At 36.3% G+C, this 17661-nt stretch overlaps 1 protein-coding gene across 1 annotated transcript in view; it reads left to right on the forward strand.

The window, feature by feature from the left end:
• The window catches only part of LOC107677021 (ephrin-A3-like), a 55903-nt gene that overhangs the window by 29125 nt on the left and 9117 nt on the right, over nucleotides 1-17661 (forward strand). Inside the window, exon 3 of the mRNA XM_016471801.1 lies at nucleotides 16797-17083. Within this exon, the coding sequence (XP_016327287.1) occupies nucleotides 16797-17083 (287 nt within the window). The remainder of the gene's footprint in view (nucleotides 1-16796; nucleotides 17084-17661) is intronic.

A 17661-nucleotide genomic window follows, 5' to 3' on the forward strand; every position in this document is an offset into this window, starting at 1 on the left:
ATATCTCTTTGGTTTTGAGACTTTAGTCTTTGCAACTTCAGGGATCTTATCTATGCACAATCAGCTTGTAACACTCGAAAGAGAAAGGAAAACTTGAAATCGCATCATATGACCCCTTTAAGAGTTTCATAAACATGAATTAAATTTACAATTAAATAAAATGAGATTTGCCAATAAAAAACATATTCACAAATATATTTTTATGTCACAAACACAACTTTGCCTGGCATTCATTTGTGAATTGCGTCCTGTACATTTGTAGATCGCTGCACGCATTTGTGGATTGCTCGCTGCGCATTTGTGGATTTTAAAACATTTCTAGCGTCAAGACGCTGACAATCCACAAATGTATGGACTCCACCCACCATCTACTCGAGCCAATTCATTTGTGAATCGCGTCCTGTACATTTGTAGATCGCCGCACACATTTGTGGATCACACGTTTTGCATTTGTGAATGGCTTTCTGTGCATTTGTGGATCGCTGCGCACATTTGTGGATTTTGAAATATTTCTAGCGTCAAGATGCTGACAATCCACAAATGCGTGGACTCCACCCACCGTCTACTCAAGCCAATCAGATAACAGCCACACTCCGCTGAACAATCGTAGCACATTCTCGCTATAACCGATCACATTTTGATTTACAATTGGGTGAGAGCAGATTCACCCCTGTAAGGAACTGCATTCTATGGACACTTCATTCAAACTGAGCAAATAATATGTTATCAGGTAACCTAGAAAGTGTGATTTATGTGGTAAAATGTAAATGAACTGATTTTAGTGAAGTCAAAAATATTACTTAGAATGGTTGAATCCAACTGAATACAAAAGGTTACACCAACTTTTACTTAAATTCTTACTTTAATTCTATGGCACTTTGATTTACCATTGTACTGAATTTTCGTTATGTTCATGTACCATGGTATTTAGTAGTAGTAGTCATAGTTAGCAGTAGGGATACTAGTGTTTAGTACATTGAAAAGAAATTCATTAAAAAATTACACATTTAATTAAACAACAAACATGAAAGTAGAACGACTGAAATTTTTCTTTTAATCTTTCTTTTATTTACAACTTTGAAAAATCATTTTTACAGTGTATTATTACATTATCTGTACATGGAGGTGAGGGGGTTTTGTTTGTTGTTTAAAATGTATTATTATTCTAAAATCTGGCAAAAATAAATAAAAATAGCATATCTAAATAAATGAAAATATAAAATCAATTGTTTTGAATGTTACAAGTAAATTTAGGCATCACAACACTGTACAGTATGAAAAATAGATATTCATATTGAGATCTGGTAAAATTACTTTAACAGAATTATACAGAAAAAGTAAAAATGTAAAAATAAGGAAATGAACATGCATGTTTAACAGAATTATACAGAAAAAGTAAAAATGTAAATGTAAAAATTAGGAAATGAACATGCATGTTTAAATATACACTATTGAATGTTACTGAAAATAATAATCTATATGTTACTGATATGCTATAGCTATATTGTGCATCCCTTCAGAGAAGTTCATATAGTAGCATGATGCTTTTTTTTTGTAAGTGGATAAAAATTGAGTGGTGAGCCTGATGAAGGAAAGTGTCATTATGAGTGATGAGGAAAGATGAGTATGATTTATACTGGAGGAGTGAAAACATAATGACCCATTTGTTGACACACAGAGAATAAAAAATGATATAAACTATGACATCTGTGTGTGTGTTTATTTGTGTGTGCTGTGTTTGTGAACTCTACCATATGACTGTAGTGTATCTCACCTCCAGCATGAGTGAATGACTGTTTCTCTCTCTTTTGCAGTTTCTTTATCACATCTTTGTAACATTATGTTATCTCTGTAACCTTGTAATAAGGTGAAGCTTCTCACATTTTCATTCCGTGTTCCCCATTATCCCTCAATATTTCCTTCCTTTCTGTGTTTTGTCTTTATTTTTCTCTTTTGTGCCAAAATCAGCTCTTCATTAGTGTTTCTGAATCGCTTCTTTATCTCCAGCACATCTATCTCCTTCTCTCGTTCTCTCTCCTCTGTGTTCCTACAGCTCAGTTGGCTTTGCTTTGCACGTTACTATAAGGAATGTGAACTTGTTCGAGTTGTACATGGAGAAGATGGGTTTTTTTGTTGTTGTTGAATGGAGTGGACGATAAAGGGGCTCTGAAAAGTGTCTCTCTCCCTCACTCTCTCTTGTTCTCTGATATTAAATTTTCATCCCCTGTGGAGTGGCGTATTGACATGGTATGGCAACAGTAATCATAAAGGCAGGAAAAGGAAGGAAAAGGAAAAGCAAAAAGAAGTGAGTGAATTAAAGGAAGGGGAATGCGTTTAGAGAAAGAGAATGACATAGAGGAGATAGAAGTCTGAAAGAGTGCACAAAATGAAAAAAAAAAAGAACTCAAGACAGATGGAGGATGGAAATGGAGACAGACAAATGCTGAAATTTGTGAGTATGCCTACAGTTTCAGTATTTTGTATGAATAAGCTCTTTTTCTGCATTTTAGACCTCATTATCTACATGAGTCATAAATCATGCTTGATTTACAGATGTAATAAACCTCTGCTAATAAATTTCTAATGTAAAAAAATAAAATCTATTGCCTTAACATAATGTATGTTCTCCAATAAGAATTGGATTATGGCCTTCATCAACCTTTGAAGAGGATATTGGTATGCTAAAGTGAATTTTTAAGAGAAACCTCTGTAAAAGTATTGGACTTGCTAACTAACACAAGTAGTTAGATAGCAGTCAATTAGCTTTTAATTTATAAAATTATTGCGTCTGAATTAAATTATATATAAGAGAATGACATAGAGGAGATAGAAGTCTGAAAGAGTGCACAAAATGAAAAAAAAAAAGAACTCAAGACAGATGGAGGATGGAAATGGAGACAGACAAATGCTGAAATGAGAGCAAAAAGTGACAGAGTAAAAGAAAACTAGTGAAAAGGGGACCCTAATAAAAAAAAAAACAGCTGAAACCAGTCTAAGCTGGTTTATTGCTTGTCGGTTTGCTGGTTTTAGAAAGGTTTTGGACTGGGAGACCTTCATAATCCAGACACGACCAGAAAGTCACCTTAGACTGGTTTAAGCTTTTTTTTTTTTTTATCAGGGATAAGAGAGAAAAAGAAGAAAAGAGAGGCCAAAGACAAAAAGTCGTGTTGTTCACCTGCGTTGTTTGACAGAACAATGTTCCATTTGGTGGGCAAAAGACACAATAAATTATTGCTTTTTTTTTTTTTATCAGGGATAAGAGAGAAAAAGAAGTAAAGAGAGGCCAAAGACACAAAGTCGTGTTGTTCACCTGCGTTGTTTGACAGAACAATGTTCCATTTGGTGGGCAAAAGACACAATAAATTATTTATCAGAAAGACAGACACAAACAAACAAGCACACTGTCTTTCCCTCCTCATTTTGTTTTGCTGCACACTTTCACATCTTTCACGAGAGGAAATGGCAACATTAGACGTGTGGGAGAAGAGAGAGGCCAGCGAGGTTAATGGAAACACACACTTAAAGCGGAGTGCTATGTGCCATTTACTCCGACTCACGTGTCTCTGGGACTCTGACTGGCAGAAAATGATCGTGGAATAGACTCTGACATACTGAACCCACAGATCACACGTTTCTCCCTGCACATCTTGTTCGGTTCATAGCCGCTCATGGACTGAGACCCGACCGTGTAAATAGTGTTAGTGTGAGTGTAAATGTAGTTTAATGACGGCCCTGCATCTGTGTGTGTGGGTAAGTGGGTTGGCTCGGGTTCGGAGAAAGCACTTTTAGAGTGAGTACTTGAGACCATTACACTGCTCCAATCTGCTCCTTTCTTAACCGCTGTATTGATTGTTTATAAGAGCCTCCAAACTACCAATATCCAGGACTGTAAACATGCCACACGGTGGGATGCCATACATGTGATGAGGTATGGGGGTTCGGTTGGGATCAATGTGAGGGTCAGAGGTTAATGTTTTGAAACTACAGCTCGATAAAGGTGTGCTGGTTTGTCGTTTTTAACGGATTGAGAGCGTAGGAGATTAACTGAATCTGAGAAGTTCAAGAGAGTCTTTATTTACTCTACCTTTTAATTTGTTTTGTCCTCCAGCACCTTTAGAAAAGAGTCATTTAATTATACTTAATCCTCATTGTAGCATTCCCAGCTGAACAGATGCACTTTACTCTCCAAGAACTGATGTAAAGGTGTCGACCCACTTCAATGATTTGGGGATTTAATGGTCATTTACACTCATTTAAGTCTTTTTGTATATTATCCGCAATACCTCAAATGGCTCTTTCTCTCCAAGGCCAGAAACATGCTCGACTCAAGTATGCAAATGTGTGCTCTGTGGCCGTAACAAACCTTAGGAAGGTGATAGGGTCGCCTCCAAATATTTGTGCCATTAAAGCGGATGTGTTTTTTAAAGGTTAAAAAAAAACACCTTTAAACATGTCAACCATTTAACTAACTTGCTCAGAAAAATGAAACCAAAAAAGATCTGAAAATAGAAGAACATTTACAGTCTCCAATGCAAACTTTGGTCCAGGACCCAGGGTTATTATTGACAACTAATACTAAAACTAAATTTATAAACACATTTACATGAACTGAAATAAAATATTTTAAAAGGTTTTTTAATTCAGTTATTTGCCAACATTTCATATTTTCATTTAGTTTACGTTGAAGTACTAAAATAGCTAAATAACTAAAACTAAAATCATATTTCTTCATATTTCCTCTGGTATTTCTGCTGTAATTATGACAATGCTGCATATTTTTTATTAATAAAAACTGAGAGTGTTGATATAATAAATTAATTAACCATGATTCATTATTTGATTCCATTATTTGATAGATAGATAAATAATAAGTGTCACACTAATTTTATAATTAATGTATAAGTTTAATTGAAAATGTTTTCTTCAGGTTTATACATTTAACATTCCTCCTAATGTGGGTAGAAAAATTATATTTTCTACATAATATATTTAATAATTTGCTTTGGCTTCAGTATAGTAGCAATATAAAAAACAATTATTTCATTTTAATTATTACACTTTTTTCCACATTTCATGAGCAAGTACTCATAGATGAAAATATGTTAATATATTTATATTTTAGGAATGGCAGCCTTTGCAAGAAAAGAAAATACAATCCACACTAATTTAAATACTTGTTTACTTGCAACAAGAATAAACATGGTTTGAGTCAACCACAAGGTTTTGTTCAGTGAAGTTTTGGCTGTCAAGAATAATCATTAATTCTAATTTGAAGAGATTTCATTAAATTATATATAATTTATATTCATTTTTTGAGGATTAGGCCTACTTAGTTTAATCACACAAAAGTAAACAGATGTGTTCAACAGCTTAATTTTCAATGTTAAATGTGACCCAAATTCTATATTTTGGAAATAAAGTTGTTCGGCACATTTGTTTGTTGAAGTTAAACCAGTTGGGACTCACTATAGAGTATGTTTAGGACTTAAGCCTGATGGACGCGTCCTCTCTCTCTCTCTTTAGTTCAGCGTCCTGTTTCACCTTCTCTTAGTCTTTCTGTCCCAGTTTCTCACTTCTGTTCCTGTCGTTCATTTCTTCATTTGCATTTCTCCTCTTCCTCATCCCTTCATTCCTCCCCTTCACTTTCCTGAATGTGTCCATCCATCTCTGTCGGTCATCATCCGTCTCTTTGAGACACGCACGCACTCACACAGTCAATGCTAATTCAATTTTAATTCATGACACATGGCCTGTACTGAAGCCAAATGCTTTTAGAATGGAACCCCCAGCTCAGACCACTGCTTTTCTCTCTCTCTCTCTCTCTCTCTCGGTCCCTCCTTCCTTTCTGTCTGTCTAACAGATTGTTTTAGAGATCCATTTAAAGCTCCAGACTACTAGGGCAAAAAAAAAAAAAGGATTGGAGTGAAAATCTTTTTGTTCAAAGGTTGCTCTTTCATAGCTCAGGAGACATAAATACTGTATGTTTCATTGAAAGCCATAGTTCACCTAAAAATAAAAATTCATTTACTCACCCATGTTGTTCCAAACCTGTATGACGTTCTTTATTCTGTAGAACACAAAATGATAATAGTATTTTTTATACATACAATGAAAGTCAGTGGGGTCCACAGTTGTTTGGAACATTACAAGAATCACAAATGAAAACTATTGACAGAGAATAGAGCTATAAGATGAATGTAGAGAGAGCTCACATTATTTGCTTTGGGTGGAATTTGAGGAGTAATGTTTGAGTTCATATTGTTTCTATGCAGATCTGAGGATATTGGCAAATCTAAGCACAGTTTGGAACATTAAGATCTCTTCTGAAACACTAAAGGAGACATGTCTTTTTCTCTGGAAAATGATCTGAAAAACAGGTGACTTTAGCAAAAGTTCCCATTTGCTGTCTGGTGTTTGGAAGAAACAGCTGAGTTATATGTATATATGTTATATATGTTCCATCCCCATAACGAAGAATAACCACAAAGATAGCAGCAAATTTCATAGAACTGAAGTTTATATTTAGTTTGTGATCAATATATTTGACAAATATCTTCTTTATCTTGCCACTATATCACCCTAGTCAGATGTACACTATATGAAATATAATAGGTCTACTGAAAATCAAGAATACAGCACAAGTAAAAATTGAAATCATTTTTTTTTTCGATGGCAAAGCTGATACTTTGGGCCACCCCACTCACAACTGCAATTTTTGTCTCTTTTTTTTTCTTGACAATGCATTTATTAAGTCATTCATGCGTTTATTATCTCTTTATGACCACAACAAACGGGAGATTTTTCAGACGCGTACTTCATCTTAGCCTCAGCGCCAGGCGCAAGTCAAACAAGCACGGAAAAGGTACAGGTGCCAAATGAGCTTCAGAACAACAGTGAACTGCGGTCTGATGAGAGGTCGTAAGGCTATATGTCAGTAAAACTTAGAAAAACAAACTTTCCTGTCCTGTCAGCCATTTTACTGTGTTCACGGGGCACGCTCTTCAACTGTACGCAATTATGCTGCGCACGCTCTATAGGCCTATATCACTTCATCATAAATAAAGTGCACAAGAAATTATGAGCATACAACGTCATAGGCTAGTTCTGTCGTCAGTCAAGTCATGAAATTACCAAAAAGGCGATTAAAGCTGCAAAACTGAGCATGCATGTATTTATATATGCATCACATTTAACATTTAATAAAATCTCTCATATGCATGTACTAAAATATTATGCAGATCACAATACAAGGCGCAAATTGATATGTAAGTTTTTATTTGTAACTTAATGCACAAGTAAATGTGAGCACACTGCACTTGTACTAGAAAATATGCGCTAATTTTTCATTAATTTGTATAGTACGAAAATGAAACCATATTTAAATGCATAAAATAACTCATTTTATATTCTGGCATTTATGTGCTGTTGACTTCTGCACTTTTTCACATTCTTGCACATGGGGATTCAAAAGAGAACAGTTTTCCCCTTTTTCTTTGTACAGGGTTCAATTTAGGTATGATAGAACTGTTGCAATTAATTTATTTTTCAGAGTTCATTGATTATATAAAATTCAGTGAAGGTTGACTAAACTTTGAACTATGTATGTCTCATCCATGAGTATGCAATGATGGAGAACAAGCTTTTGGAGGTGTTGAGAACCAGAACCAAGCTTACTGAGCAATAAAGCTATAGTGAGTCCCTTTATTAAAATACATGGAGGTGAGGAATAATTACAAAAATTGTCATATTTACTCAGTATTATTTATCTATTCAGTTGTGTTTTAGGCACTAAAACAGTCCAGTACCTTATAGTCAAACGCATTTTCATATTGAAATAATGAAGATTTCTGTGCCAACCCAGACTGGTTTCTGGCCCCTTCCTGGCCACCCCTATGAAAACATCCTGGCTGCGCCACTGGTTGTGATTCATCTTAAAGCTTGGTGGTTTTGTTCATGGCCTAGAACTCTTTATTGAAGAGTTTTATAAAAATCCCTGTGGAGAAAATCAATGGGAAAACACTTCCAGAACCAAGGCTGCTGACAAAATGGGCGGTTACTGTTGTGCTCGATATGGCCAACAGAGCTTAATCAACACATTTAAGACAGCCTCGTAAAGCAGGACAATGGCTAGCGGCCATAACACCACATGACACATAATTAACAGGCTTTGGCAAAATGTCAAGCATGCATAATACAAATACAAATTAAACAATACAAAATTGAACAATCATTTACCTTAAAAGTTTTGCTTTCCAGGTGCATGATGGGAGATCAACTGCCCCCAGCTGATGTAATAACATATATAATAACATAAACAGAGACGTGCCCCCACACAAAAAAAAACACAAAAAAAACAAGGCCCAACAGAAGCATACATTCACTCTCTTCATTGCTCAGAGGGGAGCTGTGTTCTGTAAACTTACCTGAACTTGCAATAAAGAGAGCGAGGGAGTGAAGGAAAGATGCAGAGGAGAGCAAGAGAGCCATATCCTCATTGTTGTTCAGAAGAAAGGGGGTAATAAACAGTAAAGCGAGGACCAGCGTGTGTGTGTGTGTGAGGCCAGTTCATCGGTCTCTGTATAGAGGTGACTGAGAAGAAAATGGCTAGACTGAACTGATATATTAAAAAAGATGAAATATTGTGTCTATTGAAAATCATATCTGCACCCTCTGTTTAATAAACAGAGAGGTTGACTTTAAACTTCACATACTATCGACCAAAGTCAGAAAGTAGCCATTTGTATGTGTGTGTGTGTGTGTGTGTGTGTGTGCGAGACAGAGAGTGAGTGAGTGTGAATTTATCTGTTGGATTAGTACAGTTCAAAAGGCTAAAACTCGCCATCAGGGCTGTGACATTGAGTGACTGTACTGATACAGAGTGAGAGAAGAGGAAGGAGAACAGCGGAAAGGAGTGAGATGTAGAGAATGAGCCGCAGAGAGGAGTTAAAGCAGGAGAGAGCTAGAGATTTGTTGGTTTCTAATTGCCTGTGGCAAATGGGGTTTGAAACGAGGGGAGGTGTGTGTGATTTACGCTCACACACACTCTGCTGATGTGAGGGGGGCGGTGATGAGGTCGGCCTTGAGAGCAGGTAACAGCGGCTGAACTCTCCCCCCACTGACACATATCAATTCCTTAGCAGATTTAAAACCAAACACACACTCATCCTCTCTCTCGGCTGAAACACTGATTTCGAGAACGTTTGATTGATTAAAAAACCTGCTCTGAACCCATTGAATAGTAAATGTCTGTTTGGCTGCAAAGAGTGGAATTTCGATTAAATTTATTGGGGTGGCATGTGGCACGTTTGCAGTCGCATGCATGTGTGAGCTGGTGCCAGCAGCTCGATGATGCTTCTGAATTTAATAACCTTTCCATAATTTATTGCTGTAGAGGAGGAAAGAAAGGACGAGTGAAGAGAAAAAGAGAGAGGGGGGAACAAAACGAGTAGAGGGATTGACCAAATAATTAGATGGGAGACAAAATGGAGATGCGAAAGAAGCACTGAGCTCTATCATGGGAGTAAAGCACCTGTTTTTTGAGGGTGCACTAGTGGCAGCCTTAGCTTACCTTTTATAGATAAGACATGACAACAAAAACATGCAGTATAAATGCCTAATATACAAAGCTTTTATAGGAAAATGAAATAATAATTAAAAGGTTTAAGTAATAATATAAAAGTTTTTTTTTTATAACTGGTAAAACTGCACTAGTAAAGTTGCATTCAAAATCCATGTTTGCACATGACAGACTGTCAGTCTCTGCATTGGTTTTGCAGATTTTTCTGCAAGTTTACATTGATGGCAACAAGTGACTGTCTTCATGATTGAGTCATTGAATCATATACTCAAGCAATTTGTTCAAAAACATGGATTCGTTCAGGAATTTAACAAGCGTGTCATTAAATCATTCACTCAAGCTATTTGTTCAGAACCATTGATTTATTCTGGATTGTGATAAGGGAGTCATTAAAGCATTTACTCAATTAATTTGATGCATTCAGAAACACTGGTTCATTCAGAATAGTATAACAATTGAGTTATTGTGTTATTGAATCATTTACTCAAGCGATTTGATGATTGATGATTTCAAAAACATAGATTCTTTCAGGATTGTAACAAGTGAGTGAGTCATTGAATCGTTAAACCGATTGGAATGTTTGGCTTCATTTGGAACTATTTTCATTCACAGAGCAATATTAGACAAGGTAAATTGCTAAATTGTATCAAAAATGTATGTTATTATTATGAACTTCTTGTTTATTGAACTATAGTATAAAATCATGCTGTTGGTCTGAATAGCAGTGCAGCTGTGACTACCAGCGGACAAATCACATGATATTCAGAACAGCACTCTTGCTCATGTGATAGGCTACTCCTTAATCGACTCGATGCAGAGGTCTGTATGTTAACTAAACACTTACTTTCCAACCACAGTCATCAGTGGATCTGCAGGTCTCCTTTATAGAGCGCAGCATGTGTGTGGGTGTTTGTGTGTGTTAACGCACCCCTCACATGTGTTTTGTCAACTGTTCGCAGGACAGATGCTCTCCTTTAATTAAACGAATTGAGGGGGTTAATTAGAAGAACAGAAACGAACAACAAGGGAAGAGAAGAGAGCTGCTGTTTCTCCTGTGGTGCTGATTCAGCTCTGCCATCTCTCTCAGCTCTCTTTCGCTCATTATACAAATATGCTCTGTAGGCACAATCATTCTACACATATGTAACCATGAGAAATGTGCATCTTACGTTCTACATGGAAAGGATGAGGATTTTAATTCATGTGTTCAAAAACAAAAAATAGACTGTAATAATGGGATTTCTTTTGTGTACTTGCCACATTTGATTAATGAAGCGAACTAAAATGCTTATATGGGCAGTTGTGTTTCATATAGTATTATTGCTTTTCTTGGCTTTTGTTCTCTTGTAGAAGCTTGGTCTCTGTCTCTCTCTCTTTCTCATAGTGACATTGATCCACCGAGTCTTGATCTTGCTCTAACCTGCTGTCCCAAAATCCCTTACTGCCCAGCTCAGCATCTTGTATCCTGGACCCAAACAGCCCCATGCATGTGCTCACATATACAATCATGTGAATCTTGCGTGTATGCTGTATGTTCCTTCAAATGTTAGCTAAATAGTTCCAATGATTTGTTCTTGTAGACAGAGAGGTAACTACTCTGAGCGGAGGAGGAAATGTGTGGCAGTCTTTTTTTTTTTAATACTCAGGATCATTTTTTAAATGATTTTAAATCTCCCACGGTGGGTTACGTTTCCTCTCTTTATCGCCCTCTAGTGGACTTAAGCACAACTGCAGATTCCCTTCCATCAGTCTTCCTTCTCAGATTGTACTGTCAGCATCCCGGCACTCCAAAGAAGTTTGTAATGAAAGATAAAAATGGCTTTTTGATTTTGTTTTGTTTTTATTTAATTAGAATTTAAATGTGTTGATTACAAGATTTAAAACAATGATTATCAGAATATACATTTTTTTTCTATTTAATGAATTGTTTCATGTTTCTAATGTTTACATTTTGCTCAAAAGCCTAGTTTTAACAGCAGATTCCACTGTGACTACTTAGTATGCTGTGTCGACATGCTACACGATTGGTGAATATTAAAAAATTATATTTTTCTTCTCTCGCCAAATAATATTAGAAACACTCAAAACCTTTAACGAAGACTTTAAGGTCTGTGCCTACACAGAAATTCACTTTAAAAAATGAACCTACTCAAAAATGAGTAAAAAGTGACAACTAGCACATATTTTTCCATTTGGGACCTTTCAGACTCATTATTATTATTATTATTATTATTATTAAACTGGTCAATAATACCAAGTTACAGATTTTCTGTAGTAACAATTAACTAAATGTTTATAATGGTTAATCATTTTAGCCTATCACTTACTGAATAGGTTAGAACCATATTACTGGAATAAAAAAAATATTTGTATATATTTTTTTTACTTTTATTTATTTAATTTATTTATATGTTTTACTTTTTTCCTGATGTAAGTGTATGAGTAGAGGGGTGTAGCGTTATAGAGACATGCAGCAAACGTTTGCGCTCACTCACCTATGGAGGACGAAACCTGCAAAAACAATAAATAAATAAATACACAAATAAATAAATATGCAAATAAATAAATAAATGTCTGTATAAATACACAAATTCTTGTTTAAATACATATAGAAATAATTAAACATGTGATTAAAGTAGGCAAATAAATAAAATAAATTAGTGGACAAATGGAAAATGTTTAAGGAAATGCTAAACTCATCCTATTTATTTTCCTTTGATCACTAATTTATTTCTGAATGTAGTTCCACATTTATTTTTCCTCTGCACAACATGCTAATGAGAGGGTGTCAACCATGGACTTGGTCGGGGTAATGTCATAGCTGGGGGCGCGGCTTTCCCGCTGACAGGAAATGCATGGTGTTAATCCAATATGACCTATGTAAAGTCACTTTTTCCGTTTAACAGAGCAAGATACATAAAAAACTGAGCTGTATTGTCCATACAGTATCTGTGACTTTACGAACGACCCAAAGAAATGGCCAGTGTCGTTTCCTGACGTCATTTTTTTTAAACCCGATTGAGTCTCCAGCTAGAGACAACTCTAATATCAGTGTCCCATGGTCATCGTGAGATGACTGGTCTGGTATGAAGTAGTTTAATCGAGGAACAGACAGTTTTTCCCATTAGTTATCAGAACAGAAAATACAGGCGACAAATGTATGTTTATTAAGCAAATAACGGTTCAGTATTGCAATTAAGAGCTATGTAAGCATTAATATTTTACATTGGCCACTTAAAATCTTTTATGATTTAGCTCTCTCGTGATTATAACTACAAAACTAACCCTATGAAAAAGTGTAAGATAATAATCAGTCCCCTTGACTGATGAAGTTAATACGCATGCGCAGGCAAACGCTCAAGCGCGTCACACACGATCTGCCTACTCTTGGAAAATTGACACCCTCTCATTAGCATGTTGCGCAGAGGAAAAATAAATGTGGAACTACATTCAGAAATAAATGAGTGATCAAAGGAAAATATTTAGGATGAGTTTAGCATTTCCTTCAACATTTTCCATTTGCCCACCAATTTATATTAATTATTTGCCTACTTTCATCACATGTGTAATTATTTATTTATGTATTTAAACAAGAATACGTGTATTTATGCACACATTTATTTAGTTATTTATTGTTTTTGCAGGTTTCGTCCTCCATACTCACCATATTAGCAATTTAAAGTCAGAAGGAAGACGGAGGAATAGAATGAGAGGAGTGTGGGAGTGGGGACCAGAAACGAAGGGGGAGAGGCGTTAATGCAGCGCTTTTGATCTTCATTTAATAATTGAATAATAATCTCCCATGAGAAGTGACCTAGAACCGAAGAAAATAAATTGTTATTCATCTAAATACTGACACCTGCTGGTCAGTTGTTATTACTGCAACCTCCCATTAGGAGAAGAACCCGCTGAGTTTTACTCCATCCTCTCGGTGTCTACTGCTGTGACATTGACAAACGAGTGCAGTGAAGAAGGGACCGCGGCTGGGTTTTGAATTCTGACACTTGCACTGCCACTGCAACTTTTCTAGCCTGAAGTATGACACTTCCCGCGAGAGCTGCATTCACTTGGCGCAAGCGCTCCTCGTTGTTTATATAGCCTACGTTGCGTTACGTGCGTTTTCATCAGGCTCCGTCTTGGAATGGTAAGACTCATTGTCTATATTAGAGCTGCGCACTGGAGCGCCTGACGTCATTTTTTTTAAACCCGATTGAGTCTCCAGCTAGAGACAACTCTAATATCAGTGTCCCATGGTCATCGTGAGATGACTGGTCTGGTATGAAGTAGTTTAATCGAGGAACAGACAGTTTTTCCCATTAGTTATCAGAACAGAAAATACAGGCGACAAATGTATGTTTATTAAGCAAATAACGGTTCAGTATTGCAATTAAGAGCTATGTAAGCATTAATATTTTACATTGGCCACTTAAAATCTTTTATGATTTAGCTCTCTCGTGATTATAACTACAAAACTAACCCTATGAAAAAGTGTAAGATAATAATCAGTCCCCTTGACTGATGAAGTTAATACGCATGCGCAGGCAAACGCTCAAGCGCGTCACACACGATCTGCCTACTCTTGGAAAATTGACACCCTCTCATTAGCATGTTGCGCAGAGGAAAAATAAATGTGGAACTACATTCAGAAATAAATGAGTGATCAAAGGAAAATATTTAGGATGAGTTTAGCATTTCCTTCAACATTTTCCATTTGCCCACCAATTTATATTAATTATTTGCCTACTTTCATCACATGTGTAATTATTTATTTATGTATTTAAACAAGAATACGTGTATTTATGCACACATTTATTTAGTTATTTATTGTTTTTGCAGGTTTCGTCCTCCATACTCACCATATTAGCAATTTAAAGTCAGAAGGAAGACGGAGGAATAGAATGAGAGGAGTGTGGGAGTGGGGACCAGAAACGAAGGGGGAGAGGCGTTAATGCAGCGCTTTTGATCTTCATTTAATAATTGAATAATAATCTCCCATGAGAAGTGACCTAGAACCGAAGAAAATAAATTGTTATTCATCTAAATACTGACACCTGCTGGTCAGTTGTTATTACTGCAACCTCCCATTAGGAGAAGAACCCGCTGAGTTTTACTCCATCCTCTCGGTGTCTACTGCTGTGACATTGACAAACGAGTGCAGTGAAGAAGGGACCGCGGCTGGGTTTTGAATTCTGACACTTGCACTGCCACTGCAACTTTTCTAGCCTGAAGTATGACACTTCCCGCGAGAGCTGCATTCACTTGGCGCAAGCGCTCCTCGTTGTTTATATAGCCTACGTTGCGTTACGTGCGTTTTCATCAGGCTCCGTCTTGGAATGGTAAGACTCATTGTCTATATTAGAGCTGCGCACTGGAGCGGTATAACAATATATTACTACAGGTCCCAACACAGCCATCACTCGTCTCTCCCTTCATGCTCACCTTCATTATGTCTCACAGGCCTGAGGGAGCTTCCCCCGAAATGCAAATGTCTGATACAAACTTGCAACTGATTCTGCCAGAACTTCAGCCGATTGAAATGCATCCATAATCACGTGAAAACTTGTTTTTTTCCTCCTTTAACCTTGAATGAAAAGGAAAGACCTGTTTATGTGTTTGCGTGTGTACTGATTTCAGTGTTGGGCTAGTTACTCAAAGAATGTATTAAATTACTCATTACTAGTTACTCATTTCAAAAGTAATATTATAACTTTATTACTATCTGGCAACAGTAATTAGTTACACTAGCCTACTAGTTACAATACGTTCCCTACACGCCACACAGAAGTTGTAATTGTATATCTTCCCCATAAAATTCAATATATTTCTGCCTCATCATTTGACCAAAATCTACATTGGATGGCAGTCAGAAGTGTTTTTTTACAAACACTCAATGATGATTGATAGTGACTTTTAAGTAAACGTGTTGTATTGATTGTCATGTACAGGTGCATCTCAATAAATTAGAATGTCATGGAAAAGTTCATTTATTTCAGTAATTCAACTCAAATTGTGAAACTCATGTATTAAATAAATTCAATGCACACAGACTGAAGTAGTTTAAGTCTTTGGTTCTTTTAATTGTGATGATTTTAACTTTTCCATGACATTCTAATTTATTGAGATGCACCTGTATAGCTTGAAGTTAATTGTAGCTATGATTTCTCTGTAACCCAAATAATTATATTTCATTTAGTATTTTATCAAAAGAAATCACATAAGTTCATAAGATTTTTAATTATAGTACTATAATTTATATCGGGATCAGAGGGATGTGGGTGGGCAAGCCATGTAATGCCAGAGTAATGTAATGCCACAACTTACACATCAGTGTTCAGATCACCTTTTTTCATGATAAAATCAGTGTAATGGCAATATTTCCATCCCCTGAATGTAAGCTTTTCCATATTCCAAACTTTCCTGAAGCACTGGTGACTTCATGTGCCTGTGCGAGTCGTGAAAATTATGAAAATCTAGGAATTATTGGAAATCAGTAGGGGTTGAGGCATCAAAAGTAACTATGTAACTAGCTGTTTTATGGATGGTAACTGTAATAATATTACTGAAATCCTATTAGTAATTAGTTACACAACTAGTTACTGCAAAAAGTAATATTACAGTAAATAGTTACTAGTAACTAGTTACTGCCCAACACTGATTAGTACAATATATAATGGATACTAAAATAACATGCATTTAGCAGACATTTACATTTATTATAGACACCTTTATCCAAACTGACTTACAAAAGAGGTGGAACTAAGCAATTTGTCAAAGAGTCAAAAATATTTGTAATAAGAACACAATATTTGTTATTATACTAACACTAGTGTCCTGCAGCATGACAGCCAATACCTCATCTTATAAAAATTAACAGTTTTCTTGTATAGTTTTCCTTTATTATTCAAATATTTAAAATGAAAACAGTTGTAATATTTAAACATTACAGTTTTAGTATATATTATAGTTGTATAGTTTCTGTTTTGCTTTGTATTGTATTGTTTTTATTCCTATTTCCTATTATGTTCCAATTTTCCCCAAAGGACCAGAAAATTGGAGTACAGGAAATTGGAAATTGTTTTGCAGTTTCTTATACGTAAAGCTGACATGCTGACATTTTGGCTGGACCTACTGTATGTGTTTATGTATAAAGAAGCCAAATATGCCTAGCATTGTTTGAGCACAATGTGACCATTTTTGTGTGTTTCCTTTTTGTCATCAGACTTCGTAAGGAGGGCTACACAGTGCAGGTGAATGTCAATGACTACCTGGATATCTACTGTCCTCACTACAACAGCAGTCAGAGAGGCGTTGCCGAGCAGTACGTGCTCTACATGGTCAGTTATCGTGGTTACCGTACATGCGACCCACAGCTGGGCTTCAAACGCTGGGAGTGTAACCGTCCCCACGCCCCACACGCACCAATCAAATTCTCAGAAAAGTTCCAGCGCTACAGCGCCTTCTCGCTCGGATACGAGTTCCATGTTGGGCAGGAGTATTATTATATCTGTGAGTATAGTGTGCTTTACCTCAGCTATACAGACTTCCAAGTCTATTGTGACACAGCTATGTACATTATTATATTATAGTATATGAATGTCAGGCAACCTGTCCAGGACGTTGATCAAAAAGAAGGCAATAAAATTATAATTTAAAGGGGTCATATGATGCGATTAAAATTTTTCCTTTCTCTTTGGAGTGTTACAAGCTCTTGGTGCATAAAGAAGATCTGTAAAGTTGCAAAGACTAAAGTCTCAAATCCAAAGAGATATTCTTTATAAAAGTTCAGAGTTAACCTCGCCTACCTAAAACGACTCGTTCTAACACGCCCTCACATGTCTACGTCACGATGTGGGAAGATTTGCATAACGCCGCCCAAATGTTCACGCAAAGAAAGAAGGTGTAACTTTTATTCTCGCTGTAGTATTGTTGCCGCCCCCATGTCGTGAAGATGCTGTGTGTTTCATTGTGAAAGCGAAATTACTTTGTTTGGTCTTCCAAAAGAGGACGATATCCGCTTCGTCATGCCTAGAGCTGATCTGTGCTGGTCGCTGAGGGAATACATCAACTTAGTGCTGTGGATCGCC

Source organism: Sinocyclocheilus anshuiensis, unplaced genomic scaffold, assembly GCF_001515605.1.
Source record: "Sinocyclocheilus anshuiensis isolate Anshui unplaced genomic scaffold, SAMN03320099.WGS_v1.1 scaffold620, whole genome shotgun sequence".
Taxonomy (NCBI): domain Eukaryota; kingdom Metazoa; phylum Chordata; class Actinopteri; order Cypriniformes; family Cyprinidae; genus Sinocyclocheilus; species Sinocyclocheilus anshuiensis.